The following is a 19380-nucleotide window of genomic DNA, read 5'->3' on the forward strand; positions in this document are numbered from 1 at the left end:
AGGCGAATGCGGGTGGGACCCAACCACCTGCATCTTAAAGCTCACACACTTCACTCTCAGAGCAGGTCAGAAAGATTAACTCTCGCAGCAAAGCAGCCAGAGAAACAAATACTAAAGCAGCACATTTCACCAATCCGGTATGCACTCTTGCTGGGGCATTTATTGGCCAGGGGTTGGAGATGGACCCGGGAAAGATTTGGGGGTGGGGGGGAAATGAAAATTCTAGTTCCCTGACATTCAGAAAACAGTAACTGAACCTGCATTCGTCATTGGGGAGACAGAGAGAGCTCGCTAATTCCCACCTGGGATGGTTCTAAAAGCAGTAAGTCACAGCTGCGATAGTATTAAACTTGTGGAAGGTTAGGAGTCAGCACAGTTTCGACACAGTCACAGGAGAGAGGGGAGAGGAAAATAAGCCCACAAGAGGTTGAAAGAAAAATCCCCCCTCTTGATTTAGTCATGTGAAAGGGAGTTGGCAGTTTGTGACCACCACACCCTACAGATGACATTCTTACGTTCCAGCCTGCAGGAAGTATTTTCGCAATGTCAATCTGTGCAGGCGCTAACGAGGGCAGGAATGATGGTAATGTCCCCTGATCACCAGCTGACAGGGCTGGTGGTGACATCCAGCCTCGTGAAGTATGAAATCAGGAATAGTATTAACACCTTCGCTGGTCTGTGCATTTAGACAGGGCAGTGAAAACCACAAGAGCTTTTCAGCACCCTGTCTTGATAAACCGGGGCCATATGGAAACACATTTTTATCATACCCTAACTTATACCCATAGTTACACTATCAAGAGGGCACAGTGCTGTGTGTCATCGCTCCACATTGACCAGTTCTGGAGTGATGGGTTCCAGCATTTTCTTGTAAAGTGACACTTGTGCAAGTCTCACTCACTCTGCACTAAAGAGCCAGCAGCTATTAACATCGACACTAACAACAGGCAGGGAACATGGCCTAATATGTCTTCCCTCAGTGGCCCCAGTCCTGCATATGTCACCGTCTGCCCTTTCCACATTAGATGTTCTGTTCCAATAACATGTAAATTTAGAGAGAATAAAAAAATCCACTGCTTGACAATGAGGAAAGCTGCTCTTAAATGTGCCATGGAAACAAGAGTCAAAGTGAATTCAAAGACCTACTCGTCTCTTTAAAAATAAACGCTCTCCAAATGTTGGCATTTTTACTGTCTATATTAAAGTCCATCAGGTCGATACTGCACGAGAGGCTGTTGCTTCACAGAATGAGTGCGTGCAGTCACTGTTTTACAGAGGTCAGACTGGGATGGAGCACTAGTAGAGGTAAATTAACCGAGCATCATAATAATAATCGCTTATTGTCACAAGTAGGCTTCAATTAAGTTACTGTGAAAAGCCCCCAGTCGCCACATTCCGGCGCCTGTTTGGGGAGGCTGGTCCGGGAATTGAACCGTGCTGCTGGTCTTGTTCTGCATTACAAGCCAGCTGTTTAGCTCACGGTGCTAAACCAACCCCTTCAAGCACTGGGAGAAAAAACAGAAACTATTAATGTGTTTTCTCTTTAGTCCAACCTTTAGTGAAGAGGTGATCCTCAGGTTGTTCTGGTCTAATTACATCTGACATGCAAGTGAGCAAGATTTCTATGTGGAAGGATCATTTTTCTGCCAATCGCATTTGTAAAAAGACTCAACACTGAAGAGTGATCGACACAAAAACAATGCCTGGGTTATGAACATACGTACAAACGGACCAATTAGAAGCAGGAGTTTACCACTCAGTCCCTCGAGCCCAGCTCTGCAGTCCAATAAAATCATGGCTGATCCGATTGTAGCCTCCACCCCCGACAACCTCGCACTCCCTTGTTAGTCAATAATTTATCTAACTCAGAAATATTCAATGGCCCTGCCTCCACCGCTCTCCAAGGGACGAGAATGCCCAAGATTCCCAATCTTCAGAGAGAAAGAAATGTCTTCTCATTTCCACATTAAATGGGAGACCCTTTAAACTATGGCTTGCTCGGAAGTTTCTGATGCGCTAACTGGGAATATTTATTACACCAGCAATGTCCCAAGCCACTCTGACCATCCACTTTACATTTGAACTTTACGTTCTGTGCCACAAGATGCTGCAAACTTGCCAGGCTGCTGACTGGTCATGAAACTGGCCAATCAGGCACACGCCTGGATGAGGGTGAGCCCCCGTCACTCTCTCTCGTGACCTGTTTCTCACATCTACCAGGTACGGCCAGCTTTCCTCTGACAGCTCTCAAGCGGGTAACTAGGGGAGTCTGGTCACCATGGCAGCAATGCATTCCCTAAGTAAAATGGCCATTTTCTCTCTCTCTCGAGAATACATCGAGAAATATACTGGCCTTGGAAGAGGTGCTGCAAATTCAGCAGAATGATATGGGAGCAAAATAAAAAGTTAGATGAGAGGACAGACTTGTATTCCGTTGGACAAAGATTAAGGGGTGATATCGTTAAAATGTTTCAGATGATTAAAGGACTCCATAGGGTTGATATAGAGAAACTCTTTCCACTGATGGAGGGAGTCCAGAACAAGGGGGAAGAACCTTAAAATTAGGCCCAGGCCATTCAGGAATGATGTCAGCAGCTCACACACAAAGCAGAGAGGAAATCTGAAAATGCAATAACTGAAATCAATTGCATTTCTTTTTTTTTTTTTAATTTAGAGTACCCAATTCATTTTTTTTCCAATTAAGGGGCAATTTAGCGTGTTCAATGCACCTAGCCTGCACATCTTTGGGTTGTGGGGGCGAAACCCACGCAAACACGGGGAGAATGTGCAAACTCCACACGGACAGTGACCCAGAGCTGGGATCGAACCTGGGACCTCGGCGGCGTGAGGCAACAGTGCTAACCCACTGTGCCACCGTGCCGCCCCCATCAATTGCATTTCTGTTGAGCAGATGGAACGGATACAAATCAAAACTGACAATGGGCTGAATGGACTCATATTCGCAGTGTCGGAAGGTCAGAGAGTCACTGGCAGAGATTGAGGAGTTGGGAGATGTTGACTTCCCACAGGATCGGGATTGTTTAGAAACACGATGGGAAAATTAGCAAATTGTCCAAGGGAATGAAATTCGGATCATTTTTACATTGTGTTTCTAGGTTTAAATACTTGGGAGTGGGAGTTGGCAACAACAACTTGCATTTATGTACCGCCTTTAATGTCCCATGGTGCTTTATTGGAACATCAAACAAAATTTGACACATAAACCACATCAGGAACTAGTCAGACAAGTGATTAAAAGTCAAGAAGTAGGTTTGAGGAAGCATCTAAATCGGAGGAGAGGAAGGTGGAGAACTTAAGGGAGAACAGAGCATGGGCTCAGGAAGCGGAAGAGACACAGCGACCAATAATGCAGCAATTAAAATGGGAGTGACCCAAGAAAACACAATTAGTTTGACCGTGGATATCTTAGAGGGTGTGAGGCTGGAGGAGATTAGAGAGACAAGGCGAGGTGAGGTCATGGACAGATTTGAAAACAAGGCCGAGAATTTTTAAAAAATGTTATTTGGTTGGGAGCCAACGGGGTCAGCAAGCACAGGGATGATAAAGGAATGGAATTGCTGTGATTGTTGGGTTGAGCGAACATTTAGAGGCAAGAAACTGGGGTACATTGGCGAAAGGAGCGCCTAATCAGTTTTCCAGATTGTCCGGCACCCACTCAAGGCTCATCAGCCCATCACTTGAACATCCTTGCACCATGTGAGTGAGATTCCCAGATTGACCCTTGGAGGAACCAATGTGATGACGGAGACTGTTCAGGGAGACCCAGCTGGGAGTGGAGGACACGGAGAGAGAAAGAGTCAGACTTGACTGGATTCAGTAGGGTTTAAAATTCCAGTTTCAACTTGTAACCACATGGAGCCCAGGCGATGCATCAAAAAGATACGAGATGTGGGCCTCAAATTCAGGCCTGGAACACCTCATACATGTCTCAGCAAACACATTATAATTTGCTTGCCTTTCTTTTAAACCTCAGGGGTTTGGAAGGACATTATCAGCGTTAGGAATACACTCCTTCCTTTGGCAAAAGTAGTTCTGTTTAGAATTCGATGGCTGAGCGTTAAAAGGAAGAAGTGTAAGGAAGTAAGGACATTATTTAGTGATGCCCTAATTTCTTATGGCTTTGATAATGTTGCACTTCAGCTCCGAGAATAGCTCAAATGTATCTACACTGCATTATCTGGCTGATTCCTAGAATGCTGTGACTTGAGGGATGTTTCAATGGTTCACTGTGTTCCCCTATTTCAGAATAACACTCAAGATGTTTGGAGTGAATTTCTATTCTGCGTGTAACGGAGAGCTGTGGCCAAAGAACGGGAAGGATGTGGATTTTGGTCACTTTACGTTGCAATTAATTATCGGGCTCACTCAAGCCCTCAAGGATGATTACCCTTGCTGCAAATCAGCAACTTGGAGTTTAATCAACCTTGGCTTGCACCCACCTACACCGAAAACATCAGCCAGTGCCAGGAAGCAGACGCCCAAGACTAAATAAAATACCTTTCCCCCCCAAAAAAGCCAAAAGGGTGGTAAGTTTATTTTTTAACTATGTCTTTGTAAGCCAAAAGGAACCTGCGAGGAGACAAAAGAGTTAAAAGCAGCTAGGTCAGAAATAAAAATAAATTTAATCATTGACAGCTGAATTTCTGTGGGGGCTGCATCATCTCCTTTGGATTCAGACATTGTGATCAGTCAAAGTCTAACCAGGAATGACAACAAGATTTCGTTCCTCCCTCATTAAGCCGAAAGATCTAAAAAGAACATTTTTTTTTTTGTTTTTTGTTCAGTTCCATGACACCAGCTTGTTATCAGTGTACAGAGTGTTCAGCCTGTCTTTCCTTGAATTAACCCATGGTGTCACAATGACCTGAGTGAACGAGTTCTTACTATCACAAACAGTCCTAGTAATCTCTGGCCTCGACAGTGACACACGTACACACACACACACATCCTCACTCAACAAAATTGCCCAGTTACCAGATGTCTTACTCAGCAACTAATTAGTCACCGAGGTTACTTCTCAGCTCCAAACTCTTGACACCGGGGTTCGAGACTGCAGCAATGTTCTGCTCAAAAGCTTCCTCTCAGAGAGCTAATCAAAAGGCACAGCATTGAGTATCACCTCTTTCAGGCACACTGTACAGACGGAACCACTTAAAAAGGTTAATTGAACAATGGTGACCAACATTAATCTCATAGCCCTGCTCAAACGTAATGGTGATGGCACTATCCTTAAAAGTTCTCCAGAAATAGTGAGTGGGAGTCAGAATTTAATTTGTATCACTTCTCCTCATTGACAAAGGCCTGAGCACATACAAGCAGGATTCCGCAGAATCGCAGGGAAAATGCTGGCAGATTCAGTCATATGGCTCATGGGCCCCAGTGTGCGTTTGGAATCAAACCCCCCCCGGCACAAGGTTTAAAATGATCGTGCACTGGAGAAATGGAAATCCACCCACCTCAAAACATTAAAATTAAACCGACAGAGATAGTCAAGAATGAGCATGACTCTCCTGTGCCTGTCTTTATAACGGAACAGAGGGCTAGCTATTGTCAGCTTTCAAATTACCACTGAAAACATCGAGCAGAATTGTTTTCTATTAATTTCGGATTCACTCCCCGCCCCCGCCCCCCCCCCCCCCCCCCCCCCCCGCCCATCCCACACACAAAATGTATAAATACAGAGGACATTTATTGTTTATTCTGCTAATTGGTTAATGTTTATGTTCCATTGAGATTGTCTTTAATTATATTGCAGCACTAATGATGGGTTCAGAGACGGTGGGTGACACTTTCCCCTCACTTGTGTGCAGCGCAGCAGGAAGTTCAGTCCTTACTGTTTTAAAACATCTTCTTTGCCGCTGCTTAACTTCACCAAACTGGTTACAAAATAACTTGTGTATTGCCGACCTCCTTTCGTCTGTGTCTTGAATCAGTGCTGACGTTTCAAGATGCCACTAGCACCTTTGCAGTATAGTTTGCCACAAATTCTCGCTTGAACCCTCGTGTTGCAGCCTTTGGATTTTCTGGTATCTGTCAAGAACTGTCAAGAACATCAAAAGAAGCCTTTTTGAAATGGATCAATTTGAAGTTATTTTGGCGAATTCAGAAATCTGCACGTGGACGTGTAAGGCCAGCAAAAGCACATTGCTTCGCAGCCGAGATAAGCAGTCCTGAAGTGTGGGGGGGAAGCAATGCAGAGACGTCCAGATTAAAACCAGATCACCTTCCTGATGTGAAAAACACAGAACGAGAATGGCAGAATCTCACTCAGGAAAGGTCGATTGGCAACAGAGACAGAGGCTGAGAGGCTCTGGTTAGTGTCAACCTGGGACAGATCAAAAAGGTCCCCCTCCCCCAAAGATCTGCCTAACTTTTAAGGGTTATCGGGGTCTTGAGGTCAACCTGACCCTTTGAAACATTCCGACACTTTTGCAAGTAAGGAAATAATAAAACTAGGATTAAGGTTGGATCTTCTGGTACCTTCTCCCTGGGAAAAGCAAAATAAATCTAGCCACGGCAGTTCAAATGTAAATCTGTTGTGGACCATTCCTTCCACAGCTTGGGTCATTTACATGTAAACACGCCATGTAAGGGGGAATAGAGTCTCCAGCTGCCCCTATACCTGCTGTCACAGGTGATCGCTACATCCCAGCTCACTTCTATGATATATCATCTCACTCGTACCTTTAACACTCTGCTTACCAGGGAAAAACAAAATGACTCACAAGAAAAAAAAAAATCACAAAACAAATCCACCTTCAAGTACTTGCGAGGTAAAATGCCATTAAATCTACCATCGAAGCTACATTTTATTTTCTTTAAAATAAATTATGCTTCTATTAAGCACAATAAACAGCAGACTGATTTTGAACTAACACTTAAAAAATGTTTTTTTAAATATTGCACAAAGTTGTATTCTTGCTCTTAAAAATTATTGGATTTTTATTTCCCTGTAAAACAACCAGCCAATCTCCTTTCATTCTGCAAGCAAATTTTACCCTTCACCAATGATCCAGATTCACAACCACCACATCTTCTGAGTGATCAGAATCTTCAGGACAGGCAGATGTTAATAAATGAACAGTTCATCTTCTACAAAATACTGGCGCAGGATGTATTACACGTTCCCAAAATAATTCTGATTTCTCTATTACATAATAAGCTAAACAGTAAATTATTTATCTGCTCACTGACGATAGCAGTGCTCAATCATCTGATCATCCCTGATGCAGCATTTATTTATTTTTACCGCAGGATATTTAAAATTCAATTGCTCACAACCAAAATATTTGCTTCACTCCTCCAAGTGAAACTCACCTGGGTTAAAGTGTATTTGTGACGAGATAATAGACAGCAACGTATTACACAGGCACTTTTTCATTTTCAACCTGTGCAGTGACATTTTAACGTTACACAGGGTCTTTACGTTTCATGGTTAGAAAGATGATTCAGTTACAGGAAACCTACAACTAATGGACAAAGAGGCACACATGCTTGGCTTCAATAATCTTCCCTCTTTGATGATCCCTCCAGAAGTTATTTCAGAGTTTGGAGCGAAAAGTATTTTCATTTGTAAATAAAAATCAGTTCGGAGGTAATTATTGAAAAGTTCGAAGACTCCAATTTGACAGGCAAATTTAAATAGTCACAAACAAATTAACCCCTCGATGGATCAATACAATTTTTCGATCAAACGCAAGAGGCTTACAATATGCCTTCTCTCTCTCCCCCGCCACCCCATTCTGAAAATACTGAATTGGGAAAAGTTCTGCAATCCTGTTATTCTCTAATTTACCGATAATTCAAAACTCTACAGATGATATAGAGCTCCAGAGCTGGCATGCATTCTTGTTGCTCAATGGGTTTTATTCGGAAGAAGCTATTCAATACTTTTAAATGACAAAAAAAAAAAAAATTCTGTTATTCAGTACCACAGACTGATGACTTTCGTTGATCATACCAACAAAATAAAACCTTTCTCCAAAACTGTTCCTGCATTGCATGGAAATCTGACCCAAATTGTAATTTAGTCTGCGTCATTTGAGTGAATGGCAGGGGAAGGAATTGTTATGTAAAGTTAGCAGTGCATGAAAAATCAAACTCCAGTTTAAAAAATCTGCATTCACTGTTAATTCAGTCTGTGAATTCCTATTTAGTGAATTTGTGTTTTGTATCAGTCACGCATTTTCCCTTGTTTAGAACTCCAATAACACAGACACTTTCTACAATTCTCATCTGCGCAACTTCCATTATTACTGAAAAAAAACCATATTGGTCGTGACAGAAAGCATTGAGCAATATATAATCGCAGACAATCTACTGTTACAAATTTAAACTGGGCAGGAGATGGTGTGACATCAAATCCCTTGCACTCTTCCATGGGGATTCCAGTTATGTGCATATTCCTGCTCTGTAAAAAACAATTAGGTAATAAAGATATTCACTTTGCAGGAATTGATTGCAACAATTAATGAAGCCAATTAACAATCATTTTTTTTGCACTATTTGATGTGTTTACATCAATATACAAAAAGAATATTCCAGTATCCCGCAGCCCTTGCACTGATTAGGGGGCCAGCCAGCTCGGGGAGCTTCGTTCTGCTTAGCTCACTTGAGTGAAGCGAGTAATTTATGTCTGAAAATAACTGCCCTCCCCAAACCCCCCACCCCCATCCAATAAAGGGGAATCTGTGATTCACAAAAATCGGTTTTTAACAGGGCATCTTCTGCAAAGTATTGTTCAGTCACAAAATTCAACCATCCACACTCAAAATCAAGAACTCTGTGTGAGCCACACTTCCACAAAGCAAAAAAAAAGATACTTCATTGTCTTAGTAAACCTTGTAGCTCCTTTAACCAAATCCTACTGCATTCAAGGAATTACAGGACGGAATACTCTCACATGGAATTCAAATAATCTATTTGGGCTCCATAGAATTTGTGACAAATTCTTTATACAGAAGTAAGTTTTGCTCCTTTACTGCGCACAAATAATTTTAAGTGTGCCAATGGTTAAAACATGGTGCTTTCTATTCCCAATCGATCATATTATTTTAAAATAAAATTAGTCTTCTACAGAAATTCCCACATTTCTTCATGGCACTGAAAATGCTATTGTGTTCACAGACAGACAATCCAGGATAAGCATTAAAACCAGAGCCCCAAGTGCTCTCCTCTACCTGCGCTGTCTCAGATTCACTACATTACTCATTAACACTTTGCAAAATGCTGTCGCATCTGTTCCACTTGCTTTCACTACATGAGAGCTCTTCCTTCCAATGTGAAGCTATGCAGTCTGCAAGGATAATGATGCACGCCTGCAAGTCTCAGAATGGGGATTAACACCGCAGCATACAAAAGCAGCTTGTTCAAACCATCTACAGACAGAGGGGCCGGAGCTCGGAAGAGCCATATTCTCCTGATGCCTGTTGTTTCTGTTCCTTGCTCCTTAAAGGGAAGCAATCCACCCTAGGAGTAAATAGCCCCTATCAAAAAAAATGTATCAAGAGGCAGAATGAATAGAAGGTAGAGCCGGCCTTTGCTCAGTGAGGGAGGCACTGGAGGGTGCATTCCTCTATTCGCAGTAACTGGGGTCCCTCTACAGGAAGCAAAATTATCCTGCTTTAAATCAATATGTCCCAAATAGTTAAGAGTCTTGCTTTAAAATAGTCGGTGCTAAACAGTTAAAAATGGGGATATAAATTTATTAAGTATCATTAATAGTATTTTCATTTGTTGTGAGCTAGTTCAGTACTCGTCTGCAGTGAGCGTCTTTACTCCTGGGCTCTCTCTCCTATTACTAATGACCAAACTAGGCAAGAATTCCACATGTCAGAACACTGGAAGAGAGGAACAACGCGGCAGAAAAGGTTGAGTTTGAACTTCCCTGCCCTTGTTTGAACAGTGTCCAAGAAGAAACTATTGCTTTCATTCAGCAGAGCCAACAATTTTGCAAGAAGACCAGGGAGCAGGCAGGGCACGTATCAGTGAGTGCCTGGTACAGAGACACCCACTTCTGTGATTAATTATCAGTTATTACTGGCCCTGCAACAAGATTTCTGCTCTCCCATCAGAAGGAACATGCCAAGTCTCAGCTGCTTGTAAAACGGCCCCAAGTGCAGACATAACACTGGGGGAAAAGCCAAGATATTGCTCGGACGAGAGAGAGAGAAAGAGAAAGAAAAAGGGTAAGAGAATAGAGAGAGAGAGAGAGATGGCAGAGAGAGAGAATGAGTGACCTAAGAACGGAAACCGTCTCTGCACAAGATACTAATGATCCCACTGCTGAACTCTGGCATGGTTTGCAGTTCAACACCGCGACACTCACCGCAGAACACAAACCTGCATTCTACCACATGAAGCCAATTAAAGAACTCAGAGAGGCCCCTCAACCTACTATCAGTTTCAGCTGAGGTCTGTCAGTCGGGGGAGACAGGACGCAGTGCTCGGTTTAGTAGAAGCACTCGAGGTACAATCAACTCCATTCAACGACAAGCGTTGCTGGAACTCTCTCTCTGAGAAACTTTACAGCAGCTACTGGCTCATGCTGAACTGCTATTTTCTGTCCCCTTTTCCTCAAACTAGGCAAAGACGTGCTCTTAGGGAGGTAATGAGCGCAGGCGTGCGCAATCCAGTCACAGCAACACAGCTGCCCAGTGACAGTAAAATGACATATATCCACACATCAGGCTGGAACAGACAGAAAACAAACTGGGAAAGAAAACAAAAAGCAGAATTATAGTACTTAAATCAAACTCACCTGCTGGGTCATTCTGAAGAGCAGGTTAGTCTCGGAGTTTGGCCATGTCCCCATGTAACCGGGTTCTGTGGATGCGGCTCTCGTGGTGAACTGCATGGAGTAGTTGGGTACTTAAGTCTCTTAAAGTGAAGTCGCTTGCTCTGACTCACACACTCTCTCTCTCTCTCTCTTTTCCTCTCTCTCTCTCTCTCTCACATTCCCTTCTGCTGCTCCTGACTGCAAGGTATTGGTGGGTTTGTGAGCCTCTTCGCTGTCACTAGCAAGATGTGCAGTTAAGAATTTGGCTGCAAACGTGCTTTCCGTTGGGGTCAGTGCTCCTTCCGCACGCCCTGAACAGATACCCCGATCATTTATGCATAGACTGTGAGTCCCAAAGCACACCCTGTACAACTTAACAGCTGCCAGTCAGGTGTGCCGACAACATGGGTGAGACCTGACCATCAGCTCACCCTCCCAGTGACTGGATGTCATTGGATAAGAGCGCAAAGAACTCAAAGCTCTTGCCTCACTGGCAGGCACAGAATGACAATTCTGTGGCAACACCACACAGACAGGGGAGGGGGTCGGGGCTGGGAATTACATTCAGCAACTCGGAGCTGAACAATTTAGGAATTTAGCGATTGGGGGGGGGGGGGGGGGGGGGGATCTATGGCATTTTCTGACAATACTTTGCTTCTTTCGAGCTGGAGGTTGATAATGGAACCTCACCCTTTGGTACAGGAGAAAGCACTCAGATGATCGCCCTGTGTCATTAGTGTGTCAATGAGAAATAATGAGAAAATGTACACAATAGTGACACAAATGCACATTCCCTCTCTCTCCCTAAAAGCTTTCCTACAAACTTCTCTCTCCCCTCCCCCTCCTCCAACCCCCACATGCACTCTTGTCTACATTCAATTCACTGCAATTAGGACTAAAAAGCACCAAGGTAGAACATGCTGGTTATGGAGGGAAAAATACACATCAAAAATAAAATAGCCCAGGATTATTGCAGCAACGTCCACCTTTGGTCCAAGAAAAGATCCCATAGGTGGAATTTTCGTTGTGCAATCAATAATGCCACACAGTAGCTGCACTCTCAAACCTCCTCTCTCTCGTCCTGTCTCCCTTTAAAAATTAGCTAGCCTCTTGATTTCTGAAGTGGCACTCAGTTCTCCAGTCAAGCTGTATACTCTGCTCCTGACCTTCCCACTAATGGCTGTTATTTGTGAGAAGCGAAAGGACATTGGCAGTAGCGCTCTCCCTCTCTGTCCCGCAGTCCTCCCAGCTTGCAGACACAGCAGCAGCACCTGCAGTAATGGACTCCTTTATTAAAACTGTTATTCTGCAAGACTTGAAATTCCCCCTAGACTGGGGCCATGTCAAAGCCGATATAATTAACTAGGAAGCTCAGCAACGGATCAATTACCAGACAAGCAAGTGATAGTGAAATCAATGGAAGATCATCAGCCACATTATCAGTGTTGCAACTCATTAGGGTAAAACGGAGGAATGCTCTCAAAACAAGCTGGAGAGAGCTGCCTCCTAAACAAAGGACTAATTTGGAACCCTGCTGTGAACATTCTGTATTAGAGTTAGCCTTTTCTTTTCTTAAACACCGCAGTCCCATAACTAAATGTGACAGGACTGAGCAAAGCAGTTTATTAAGACACCAACTCCAAGTTTATTTACTTCATAAACTTGCCCTTAGAAAAATCAATGAAGTCTGTGCAGGGATTATTAGACTAACTAATACATCCACATCTGCCTTTTAGCCCAGAGTGTAGGACAATAAGATAGCAGCGTTGTTCTCAAATCCCGGGGAAATGTCCCCTCTGCTGTTTTGGGATTGTTGACGGTAACTTTGTTATAGTTTGAGCATCAACATGAGAGGGACCCAGACACAGAGTGCATAGCTGTCTGAATCTTTCCAGAGGAAAGCTGCGATTTGTCAGACAGGAATGTGGCAAAGCCTCCCAGCTTTCCATCATCCAAACTCTTATCTGTAAATCCTCCAACGCTGTATTTTTTTCCTCCTCCTTCCACAGAGCCACTGATGATCTTTGCTCCAGTGCCAGGACTGTCCATTACTCACCTTCGGGGAGAAACAGCGCTGGACGAGTTTACCCGAAAAATTAACGTGATTCGTGTAAAATAAAGTGGCCTGAACTTCAGATTTTGTAAAAATTATTTTAGGAAGCACAGAACGAGACTGAGCCCCACACAACGAAAGTGCTGACTCTTGGCAGAATTGCCGCCGTGCAGAAAAATTACATTTCTTTTTGGAAAAATAAAACGACTCGACTTAACACAACAAACCTTCACACACGCGGTGACTCTGGGGTAATTCTGCTTCAGGGCTTCCCAAACAAACATGAATTAGTACCGAGATTCTGGAGTAAATTCCGCTGGAGTTGGGCCAACCTGGATTCAGAGTGAGGCAGGAGTAGCAGTGGAATAACAGTGAGTGAAATCACTCTGTCCCCTGTCACTGCACCAACTTTACTGACCAGAATATCACTCAGCACATCTTGGTCACGGAACACATTTCTGTCTAATTGGTTCGCTTGGACGGACCTCACAAGCATCACCATGCTTTTAGGAACAATTCCATCTTTTTTTATCATGTGCAGAGGAACAATATTGTTTTTGAAAATATTTGGCTTTTTAACACAGAGAGTTGATCCGAAACAATTCTATACAATGGATTGGAACTTCTCTCCTGACTCAATCAGCTTTTGCACCGATCATTACCCGGAACTATCGCGTCCAAAACCCTCCCTTTCCCATCCTTCACACAATATTAACGCTTCTTTTTCCCCGGGATTAATTCAAAACTCCCGTTTATATTTTTCCTTTTCTCCACCCACCCCCCAAAAAAGGGAAGACACATTTTTCAATTGGTTCCCCAACGTTTAGGATCAGAATTGAAATCCCAAATCAAACAGAGTCATTATTAAACGTGTTAAAATTAAAAGTTTGCAACCAACTAGTGTTTGTTTTCTTCCTGCCCAACCTCCAATCCTCCAACCCGGATTAGATATCAACCAGAAAGCCAAATCTGGAGGAGAAATTTTCGCAAATTGCAAAGATGAATGTGTCTGAAACTATTCCGAATGCGTCACAATAACCCAAGATCTCAAACTTTTTTGTTCACAGTTTTAAAGAGTTGCTTGTTTGGGGTGGGAGTTATTTTAAAGTATAACGATGGTGATGGTCCATTGAATGACTGAGGGGGTTAATCAGGGGGCTATCAGCAGGGTGGGGGTTGTCTTTTTGAGGAAGAGGCTGCCAGGGGAGTGGGTTACAGTTCGGGGGGGGGGGGTTCATGTGACAGAGGCTGCCAGTGACTCTCACTGGGACATAGTTGTCACTGTTACTGACCCACGAAGTACTGCCCAGTGCAACACATGATCAGCACAGACTGCCCCCAGGACAGAGAGAGCGGCAGGAAACGTTCTTTCTGTATTTACAACAAGGCACGGGAACATTTCCTTACACTAACGTTGTTTCACCAACCATTTCACAGTGCGATCAGCTGCGCCTCTCTGACTGAAGACACCGATCTTGGCGAGAGGAATACTTACTGCCTTGAACGCCGTTCTTTGCCCCCCCCCCCCCCCCCCCTATTTAACTATTTCACTGCTTCCTCCTCAGCTGCTCAGCACAGTCCGCTCAAATAAAACTCGCAACCTTTCTCTTTGGACACTTTCAGGAAACCAGAATGGTCACCATGACCATTTAGCCCGTCTATCTGGAGCCGAGCAGGGTGCTGTGGCAGCTCCACACAGCGGTGGTGCAAAGGGGTAGTTCTGCGGCACTGTGACTGCCCCCTATTTCCCAGTCTCAGCCAGGGGCAGGCAGCTGTCAACCTTTGCAGCTCCCTGCCTTTTTGCTGAGCAGGGGTTCAAAGGGGTTCCAGTCCACTGTCAGGGGCGACCGACACACAGCCTGGACTGGTGTCCTGATCAATGTTTACCCGTCAGCCAACATCACCAGAGCGGACTATCTGGTCATTATGGCATTGCTGTGTGTGGCAGCTTGCTGTGCACAAATTGGCTGCACTTTAACACTTCACTTGCTGTAAAGCGCTTTGGGATGTTCCCAGTGAAAGGTGCAATACAAATTCAAGCCTCTCTTCCACAGATCTGTGCTGGGAACTTTATTTATCACAGTCTACATTGGGATATCTAAATGACCCTTCCAGTGGGAAGATGAGGGGTAGGAGAGTAAATCACTCTCCAAATCTCGCTCCCTATCTACTCTCATCCACTGAAAAAATAATGGGTGGAACAACCTCCATCTCTGGAATGAAATGTGTTCAGAAATATGGTAGATACAGGAGTCCTTAACCAGCAGTCCAGTAAAGAGGGTGTGAGGATAGGGTGTAGAATTCGCCAGCTCTCCTACACTCTGGACTCTGAGTAACCCTGAATTTCACTCCTCTCACTACACCCCCACCCCCATAAAAAAGATAACATTAAATAAACTTGTTTTCTTGTGGAGCCAGCTTCAATCAAAGTGCTTCACACAGAGAACTGAACAGTTACTGTTGTTCAGTAGGAAAATGTTACTGTGGGAGAGGGGGTGGGGATATTTTCCAGAAAACTGAGCATGTGTGGTTGAACTGAGTCAATCAAACAGAGATAGCCCCCTTGTGTCTGTCTATTTGATCAAATCAACACGGTGTGCTGTGACAATCAATGCAGAATGTCACACAAAGCAGAATTGTCAGAATTCAGGGAATCACAGAATTGGACAGCACAGAAGGAGGCTATTCGGCCCATTGTTCATGTGCTGGCTCTTTGAGAGAACTAGCAAATTAGTTCCAATCTTGTGCTCCATTCTCACAATCTGCAATTTTCTTTCTTTTCGAGTGTTTATTCAATTCCCTTTTGAAAGTTATTATTGAATCTGCTTCCACTGTCCTCCAGATCACAACTACCCACTGTGTAAAAAACATTCCCGTTATCTTCCCTATGGTTTTCCTTCCAAATACATTCAATCTGTGTCCTCTGGTTATCAAACCTTCTGCCAGTAGAAACAATTCCTCCCTCCTTATTTTCTCAAAACGCCACTTGATTTGAACCACCCCTGTTGGGCAGCACGGTAGCACAGTTGTTAGCACTGTTGCTTCACAGTGCCAGGGACCCAGGTTCGATTCCTGGCTTGGGTCACTGTCTGTGCGGTGTCTGCACGTTCTCCCCGTGTCTGCGTGGGTTTCCTCCGGGTGCTCCGGTTTCCTCCCACAAGTCCCGAAAGACGTGCTGTTAGGTGAATTGGGCATTCTGAATTCTCCCTCAGTGTACCCAAATAGGCACCGGAATGTGGCGACTTTGACAGTAACTTCATTGCAGTGTTAATGTAAGCCTACTTGTGACACTAATAAAGATGATTATTATTATAAAAATTCTCTGCCAAACCCACTCTGTTGCAAGATGGAAAATAACAGCTTTTTAAGTTTCTCCACATAACTGAACACCCTCACCCCTGCCACAATTCTACTAAATCTCCTCAGCACCCTTTCCAATGCCTCGGCATCATTCCTAAAATGTGAGAAATATTTGTTATTTACGTGAAGAATTACTGCCGAGTCATCCACTAAAAAAAGCCCAGTGTCGATTTCACAAACTGTAGAACAGTAAATGTTTTTGACTTAACTGCTGATGGACACCTGGGCAATAAAACAGATTGTTTAAAAAAAATGATTGCGTAGAATATGCAATTATGGTCATCTAAAAACTGATGCCAAGGTGTGAGGGCATATTGTGGCAACAGGAGTCAGCAACAGTCACTTCTCATTATTCCTTACGCCCTTGCACTAAACATACAGTGCAGCAGATTCACAAGTCAACCCTCTTTGCCTGCTCTTCAATGCATTAGTCACCTTGCAGAGCAGCAGAAGGTGGCAAGTGGCATATTAGCCCTCAGAGTACTGAATGTCCTTTTCACTGCACAATATGTGCAAGACATTTCCATCTGACTCACATGGCCCTGAGTGTTGAAGACATCTAGGAACCCCAAAATCTATTCAAATTCATCCAGGAAAGCAAGTTCCTGATAACTTTATCTTTCTATTTGCTGTTATGCACTGCACCGGGCAGAGGGAAGGTGAGGAGGCCCAATTGATGAAGAAAAATGCATTGTGCAAACAACTTTGATTGTAATGAGGCTGAAAGGAAATTTAAGTAAAACACGATTCACCAGCTCTGAAAGCAGGGCATGCTTGCGAGTGGGGAAGGTGGCGAAAAGCTCACAAGCCAGCAGAACATCTGGGAGAGAAGCTTGGGAATTCTGGAACTGCTGAATTAAAGGTGGAAATTACACTTGAGCTAAATAATCCAAATAAGAATGTTGGTAAAGATGTTTCGCTTTGATGCTGTGACAATACTCCAACGATTAAGAAGGGCATTTTAAACTCCGCTACAAGTAGTTAACCCTGTGAGCATTCTGGCAGATTTCAGACACCATAATAAATTATTCAAGTGTTACTGTTCACTCACAGAATATGAGACTTGTGGAATTCCCCTTAACATTTCAGTCTTTTCCATTGCTACTTTTTAATGTCTGATATTTAGGAAATTCAGGGAAAGCTTAGATCAAAACCATCACAAGTTACCAATTGCATCCAGCACACAAAGAGTCAATCAGACAATAATCTATTATTAATCTTGATTCGTCAATACAATATGCAGTCACTGGCCCCTTTCCCGAATGCCAAAAAGGGGGTATGCAGAGATTTTGAGCTGTCACATGGACTAACCCAGGGGACTAAACACAGAAACCAGCGCATTCCACTGAGCACTGGTATCTATCATCCTGCATAACTCTGCACAGCTCCCCCCTCCTGCCATTCTCTGAATAATTTGTGCGAGGTACATCGATTCAGGTCTCAGTTGTTTGGCTGCCCTTCCTCGTGAAATGAGAGAATTTATTCCAGTGTCTACCCAGTCTGTGGCCACTGACTGACCTGAGGAATCTGGACATTAGGATAAATGGCAAAACTCCAGGCCATTAGTGCAAGTCATTAAACAGGTTTGAGCGTAGCAAAGACCAGACATTTTAGACTAACTCTATAACCCTTTAATCCCCTGTCCATTTTGTTGACTGTAACAAAGAAAAAGGATTAGGAGGAGGGGTGGGGGTTGGTGGCGGGGGTGGGTGGGTGGGGTGGGGGGGGGGTGGATGGACAAAACTGCTTGAACAACAATCCTCTTGAAGGAGATCAACCATTTTTCAGGCCCAATATTTCAAGAATTTTTAAGGAAACAAAATTCTTATTTGTCATGTTGAGTCTCAAGGATAATTTCCTGCCCCAGATGCAACAATGCACAAAGGAGACGGGAGTTTCAAAGGGTCAGCACCTTTAGATGCCAGTGGCACCGTGTCATTCTGGGGGTCAGAAGTTTTCATGAAACGTTCTGCTGAAATATCAGACTACAACAATTTAACTTGCAGATAACCCGAGGTGATTCTGGACTCTGTTTCGAGTCAGGTACTCTTCAATCTCTTGGTTTGTTGAACTTCTTCGTATAAACTAATGGAATTGCTTGTCGATTACTAATAATCGGTTCCTATTCAATAGGTTTCAAATCTAACCAATAACGATTTGCAAAAAGAATTGGTAAATATAGCCAAATAAATCGAGGAAGTAGGTGTTCTTTAGATTTTCGTGAAGAATGGCCCTTTATGGACTGCCAGGGTAGCTGCTTGGTGGCACAGTAGCACAGTGGTTTGCACTGTTGCTTCACAGCGCCAGGGTCCTGGGTTCGATTCCCAGCTTGGGTCACTGTCTGTGCGGAGTCTGCACGTTCTCCCTGTGTCTGCGTGGGTTTCCTCCGGTTTCCTCCCACAAGTCCTGAAAGACGTGCTGTTAGGTGAATTGGACATTCTGAATTCTCCCTCAGTGTACCCGAACAGGCGCCGGAATGTGGCGACTAGGGTATTTTCACAGTAACTTCATTGCAGTGTTAATGTAAGCCTACTTGTGACACTAATAAAGATTACTATGACAGTTGTTTTATAGGCCATTCAGTCGACTGAGCCTGTGCAGAGAGCTTTCCGATTCACCTTTCTATCCTGAGTCCTGCAAATGTTTCCCATCAAATGTTTATCCACTTCTCTTTTGAAAGTTACTATTGAATCTACTTCTTCCATCCTTGAGGCAGTGCGTTGCAGATGACAACCATTGATTGAAGTTGTAATTATTTATTTAGATTTGGAACATAAAGAGAAATGAGCATTATATTTCTATTTTCCTTTGAGTACAACAGTAGTTGTGAAAATAACATAACTTGTTCCCTTTTCTCTCAATGTTGATGAGGATTTTACAGCGAGGGTTCTTCAGAGTTTACAGATAATCTACACACACACACCTAAAATGCCTGGCACTTTAAATAAAGTTTATCCTAATCACAGATTATCTTAAGAGAATTCCACTGCAGCAAAAAAATTACGCTAATCGAAACCTGATGTTACTGAGCCCTAAAGGCCCATTTTCAAATGAATAATTATTATGAAAAGAGCAGCAGCTTTTTTTCAAATGCTTTCATTACAGAAATGATTTGCATAAATGTCACATTCCCTTCAATATGCAGCATTATCACGTACAAATCAAAAAG

At 43.5% G+C, this 19380-nt stretch overlaps 1 protein-coding gene across 5 annotated transcripts in view; it reads right to left on the reverse strand.

The window, feature by feature from the left end:
- bnc2 (basonuclin zinc finger protein 2) overlaps nucleotides 1–19380 on the reverse strand; it is an 813736-nt gene that overhangs the window by 545176 nt on the left and 249180 nt on the right. Inside the window, exon 1 of one of the 5 annotated variants that reach the window (XM_072517499.1) lies at nucleotides 10781–11307. The exons of 2 other annotated variants lie outside the window; for them this stretch is intronic. In XM_072517499.1, coding sequence (XP_072373600.1) covers nucleotides 10781–10876 — 96 coding nt within the window. In that variant the 5' untranslated portion in view covers nucleotides 10877–11307. Of the gene's footprint in view, nucleotides 1–10780; nucleotides 11308–19380 lie in introns of those variants that run through there. 2 more of the 5 variants (XM_072517497.1, XM_072517501.1) reach the window with 2 other exon arrangements.

The sequence above is a fragment of the Scyliorhinus torazame genome, chromosome 9 (assembly GCF_047496885.1).
Source record: "Scyliorhinus torazame isolate Kashiwa2021f chromosome 9, sScyTor2.1, whole genome shotgun sequence".
NCBI lineage: Eukaryota > Metazoa > Chordata > Chondrichthyes > Carcharhiniformes > Scyliorhinidae > Scyliorhinus > Scyliorhinus torazame.